We start from the raw sequence: 6,000 nt of genomic DNA on the forward strand, positions 1-6,000 counted from the left end.
AACTGTCACATTTTTGACGTAAAATGCTTACACATGGCTACAATTTAGTATGGACATTTTTGAGTTCCATTTTATTTAATTTCTACTATTTTATGCACTGAGAGAAAAAACTAACAAAAACACACTTAGAATTACAAAAATAAAACTTAATCCGGGGACAAGGAGAGTCAACTAATAGGAACAAATTGACTTTTGCAATTTCCATTTAGTAGGAAATACAACTTCTATATTTGTAATTTGAAGTATGCTAGAGTAATTTCAGAAATTTGGTTTTGTTATTCCGAGAGGTGCTTTAGCAATATCGGAGGTGATGACGTCATGGGTGAAAACTAACCGTTTTGTAATTCTAAGCGTGCTTTAGCAATATCGGAGACGATGACGTCATAGGTTTTACTAAACTGTACTGCGATTCCAAGCTAGCTGTTGTTATTCTAGAGATAATGACGTCACAGGCAAAAACTAAACTGTTTGCAATTCCTCCGCCCCTAGCAAACGGGCGCCGCGAGAGCATGTCGCGCGCGTGTTAGCTACCCGTCTCTATGAATAAAAAAGCATTTGGTAGTATATCTCTGTACTAAAGAGGCACTATAAAAGCCTGTCGAGATATTCTACCCATTCCTTTCTTATTCATACAGTCAGAAAGAGACTAGTAGTTATTACGCGCGCAACATGCTCTCGCGGCGCACCTGTGCTAGGGAGGTTGGAATTGCAAACAGTTTAGATTTACCTTTGATGTCATTATCACTAGAATAACAACAGCTAGCTCGAAGTTGCAGAACAATATATTCCTGTAGACCCCAACTACACAGTAGGTCGCGGGTTAATATGTCCATGGCCCACAATATATCCTAAATTTATTATTTAACTTAAGTATGTTTTAAACAAAGAAGACACGAGACACGCCCGCCCGACATCCGACACAATACTAACTCTAACCAAATGAACGTAGCAAGTAGCTGTGTTGGTATTACAAAACTCGTTTAGTGATTGGTACAACAATGAACATAAACACAACAAGTCTATCTACTAAATACCAGTAAACTTTGTAATGTCGCTATAGTAACAACTGAATTGTTATTTTAAATGGGGTAATGTTATTCCCGCGAACTCGTTTTTTAGATATTACAAAACTATGTAAGTGAGACATTTACTAAAATCATAACTTGAAATCACAGATGCTTTTTTCCAAAAATCACAAACTTTACTAGTAAAAATCGGAGAATTTTAGTAGTAATAAAAATGGATTGTAACAAATACTGAACTTTGTTTAATGCTCCATTTACTAAAGTCTGTTTGCTGAAATTAGATTTAAGTAGTATTACTGAGCTGTTTGTAGAAATAAATAAATTTTACAGAAATAGTGAAACTTCCATGATTACTACTAAAACTTCATTTTTTCCCCCAGTACAGAACTGTTTATTAATTCCTGGTGGTGATTTTTCTCTCAGTGTGTCGCTCTATTAGGCGGCAATGGATCAAAGATCGCGTGGATTTATTGCAAGGTCTGTGGAGCCCTTAACTGATAGATTTAAGCAAAGAGTAGTATGTATAATATAGTTGGCCAAGCAGATCTTGTCAGTAGAAAAAATGTAGGCGCGAAAGGATATGGTCTCATAGAAAATTTGAGTTTCGCGCCTTTTTCTACTGACAAGATTTGCTTTTTTGCATCAATTTTGAAGCGCCATTTACAAGTTTAGCGTTAAGTAATATTTTAATAATATGGCGCTATTTTTTCGAATAAAGGGCTTCGTATACGGCTGTCCCTCCCCTGGATTTAAGTCACCACCATAGAGATTAAAATAAACTGTATCTGTGCTAAGCCGAAATATTTCCTGTCAAATGTCAAATACATATATTATGTATATTCTATTTTATTTTTATCTTGCTAATTATTTCAAAATGGTAAATTTAAAAATGATATTATAAAAGTGTAAGTCGAGCACTTTCATTTGATACTAAACTCTTGATGTTTCTTGCAAAGAAATGACCGGAATAGCAAGACCTCTCACAAACAGCTTTTTGGCCTTCTAAGCTCTTCTAGCTCAATAACCCCTTGATCGGGCCTGCTCATAATTTAATGACTAAAATATAATGCCCTCGACTACACGTTTACCCAATTTCATTTAAATTAGAACAAATTTACTTAAGTTATTGAGTATCAAACTATCTTCTGACAGTTCAGCTTAAAAACATCGAAATGCCGGGACGTGCCGCTAGCCAGCCGCGTGATCCAAGTCGAATGTAAGAACTTCGCTTCGCTTCGCTCGCTCGTTCGTTCGATAAATAAATACGGTCTTTCCTTAGCATAATGCTAACCCAAAAGTCAGCGCTGATCTTCCGGCGAGACCATTTCACGAACACAGTCAAAAGAAAGGGATCAGTATTGTTTTTTTTATTATTATTTACTGACAAATTGGGTTTGCCAGACTATAGTTAAATAGCTTAGAATAAATTTATTTAAGTGGAAAAATTACTGTCTTGGGTGAGACTTGGCTTAATAGCATCGTTCGCAGACGTTTCTGCTTGTTAAAAATTAAATATAGTTAAATAGCTTAAAAAAAAGTTAATACACAGCCTACCTGTAGACTAAAGCAGGGTTTAGCCCAGTTAAAGACCGGCTCTCCCTCCCCCTATTGTGGGGGCAGTCGCCGGACGCGGTTATCTTGAGGTCACTCAGACCCGACCTGAGATACATGTCATTGAACAAGCGCGGCGAGTCAAGGTCTAGGGAGACCAGTTAAAGGCCGGATGATTTCTATGAAGCTATAAATGTAGAAGTTGACGACGATGACGTGTCGTGGCCTCATATCGCTAATATAATCACTACACTTTATAAAACAAAAACAATGTCCCCCGCCGCGTCTGTCTGTGTGGTTGTACAATCACGCTCCGCGATTGTTGCGCCATTTAGGGTCGTAGCTAAATTGGTTGATCAATACTTACGCTATAGAATTTCCAATTTAGCAAGAACCCTAAATGGCATAACAATCCCGTTTGGTGACTGTATGTTCGCGGCAAACTCAAAACTACTGAACGGATCTTCATGCAGTTTTCACCTACTATCAATAGAGATTCTTGAGTATGGTTTAGGTATAATTGTTAACTCGTGCGAAGCTGGGCGGGTCGCTAGTATGTTACAATTTCGAACCCGACTGCAGACGGCAGCTCCATATCCAGATGATTCCGAGTGAGTGACAGGCATTACAGACCGGCTAAAGTAGCACGAGTTGCGTTCTTGCGCGCGATTCCATATTACTTGAAGTCAAGTCGCGCGCGAGAACGCAACTCTTGCTAGCATGTCTGAGATATATTGCGCTAGTTTTCGTCAGACTCTAGTTTGTAGTCCACTTGACGAAAATTGAATATAAACCTTCATTGCTGCACAAATTTGGACTTATTGCCAGCCTTAATATCTAAACAATTTATCTATCTACATAAAAATTATATTTCGCAAGTAGGTAGCAAATAAAAAATAAAATGTTTTATTTGCTAATCCGTCAAGTGGACGGAAACTGACACTGGACGGTAAACTGACGCAATTACCCTATCTGATGGCGACTGACACCCGTTCTCGGCAACCGATTGTAATAGCACGGACGGTCAGATGTTTACCTAGCTCGTGGATTATCTTTCATGCATACCGGCGCACATATTCATGTATGGTTCCGAGCTTTATAGCAATGAGAATAAGGTCTTAATTAGACTAAATTGGCAGAGGGTTTCAGTAATTACTACTAATTACGGTCGAATTGTGTATCTTAATTATTAATAACGAAAGCCTCAAACGCCGCAAATATGTCACACCAGGTAGTAGCTGGGCGTTTTCAGAAATAAATATCGAAAACCCGATTCTCACAGATCCCGGTGTTTTTAGGTTATTTCAACTCAGAATCACTAGCATATTCAATTCTGATGATAAAATAAAATGTCCCAAAAATTTGTATGAAAATTGTACATTTCCACTACGTCACGCACATACAACAAGTGAAAAATGTTTTCATACTAAAACGTGACGTAATGGAATGGACATTTTGGGACATCTTTTTTTAATGGTGGGATGGAGAATTCTGTCTATTCTGAGCCCAAGAACGTCCAATCAGGTTTTCAATATTTATTTCTGAAAACGCCCAGCTACATATCGCCGTATCGTAGGTCGCCTCTATGAGGAGCTGTCAAAGCGCCTCATAGAGGCTTCTGGTGACCAGAGGGCTGGCCTATATTTTGCCCAACGGATCAGCATTGCCATCCAGCGGGGCAATGCGGCCAGCCTTCTGGGGCACCCTACCGAGCGACTACGACTTAGGTATTTTTTTTTTATTTATAAGTTTTTACTGTTTTTATTATGTTATAAAAATGTTATTTCCAAGCGTTAATAACGAAAAGTTAAAATACCTACCCGAATAAACCTCTCTATTTCCACCTAAATATTTATCTCATGCAATCTCGTTGTTAAACTTGTAAATCTCTGGCTAGGCTAACATACTTAATATTCAAACAATTAACACTTTTAAACACTCCTTTAACCACATTTTACTGACGAACGACGTCAAAAATCATAATGCATCTTATGTGATTGTGATAAAGCGTAAAATGTATATATGAGGGCCTATCACGAGCCACGTTCGACGTTTTGCCTCCCTGTCACACTTACGTACGAATTTACAAGTGTGACAGAGAGACAACATGTCGAAAGTGGTTCGCGGTAGAGATGTGCGCCGATGGCAAAATCATCGGCGGCGGCGTCCGATGATTTTTTGACCGGCGGCGGCGGCGTGATCGGCGTGAAATCGGCGTGGCATATTTTTTGATACTGCATGAGAACGTAGCTGTAGAAACTCTATATTAAAGCCTTCTGAGTATTTACTAGGCTATCCAAAACATATTATGTGTGTTTTCTAAGTTATTGCCGAAAATTATATCCCATCATGACACTTGGCAACAATTTATTACCAATACCAACCTAACGGTTACCAACGGTATGTCTAAATATTAAAATAAAAAGGATACTTTAAAACGCTACATTTAGGCAGTATTTTTACTTACTTACTTTGTAAGTGATATACAAATAAACCACAAAAAAAATCTTTATAAGTTAAGTCTTATCTGTGTATATTGACTTTTCCCAGCCGCTGTCGCCTCACTTAGTATTTGTTACGAAATAATGATGAACTACATACTTTACATTTGTCTGAACTGAAGTTTAACAGAAATGTAATGTTAGATGTCATCGTTTTCGAAAGAAAACGTCTCTGGCAGGTAGATTCGCTCAACAGATTGTTTTTGAAGTGTCCTGTTTTATGGAATAGGTACTAAGGTCTACTTTGTTTTCTTTACTGCTATCTTAGTGATGATAGTTGGTGATTTAAGTTCCTATAAGTACCTAGGTATCATTGTTTAAGTATAGCTTATTGCGAAGCTTTAGACTGATTTTTATAATTTTGATTGAAATATACAGGATGTCCCTAGCCATTGGACAAAGCCGAAATGTACATATGCATTAGGGTATTTAGAACCAGTATACAAAGTATCATAACAATCGGTGTAGCGGTTACGAAGAAATTAACAAATTACATTTTTTTTTACTTTGGAGCATCCTGTATGTGTAAAGGCCTGCGCAAACCGGCGGAGCGCAGCGCAGATCACCGAGGAGGATTTACGCCGCGCAGCGCACACCGGCGAGGTAAAATCCCCCGCGATACCGCGAGCGGCCGCCAGCCCGGCGCTGGCGGCCGGCGCACCAGGGAGCACTTCGGCGCAGGCCGGGGGATGCCGCGGCATGCCGCCGCGTGTACTCTATCAAAAGGGATTAGTGACTAGTGTGCACGAGTTCTCCCCCGTCGTCCCGGTGCTACCCCGGCGCACTCGGGAGGCCTCGGCGCATACCGGGGGATGCCGCGGCATGCCGGCGCCTACCGCCGCGGTATCCTCTAACGTGCTCCTCGATGCCGCGGAGTAACAATCCTCCGTGATGCTCCGAGGTCGGCCTCAAAGCATTTAAAT

The 6,000-nt window shown here is 39.7% G+C and overlaps 1 protein-coding gene across 1 annotated transcript in view; it reads right to left on the minus strand.

The window, feature by feature from the left end:
* LOC134800629 (prolow-density lipoprotein receptor-related protein 1-like) overlaps positions 1-5,778 on the minus strand; it is a 91,105-nt gene extending 85,327 nt beyond the window's left edge. Inside the window, exon 1 of the mRNA XM_063773114.1 lies at positions 5,658-5,778. Coding sequence (XP_063629184.1) covers positions 5,658-5,778 — 121 coding nt within the window. The remainder of the gene's footprint in view (positions 1-5,657) is intronic.
* Positions 5,779-6,000: the final 222 nt, after the last annotated feature.

The sequence above is a fragment of the Cydia splendana genome, chromosome 20 (assembly GCF_910591565.1).
Source record: "Cydia splendana chromosome 20, ilCydSple1.2, whole genome shotgun sequence".
NCBI classification, from domain to species: domain Eukaryota; kingdom Metazoa; phylum Arthropoda; class Insecta; order Lepidoptera; family Tortricidae; genus Cydia; species Cydia splendana.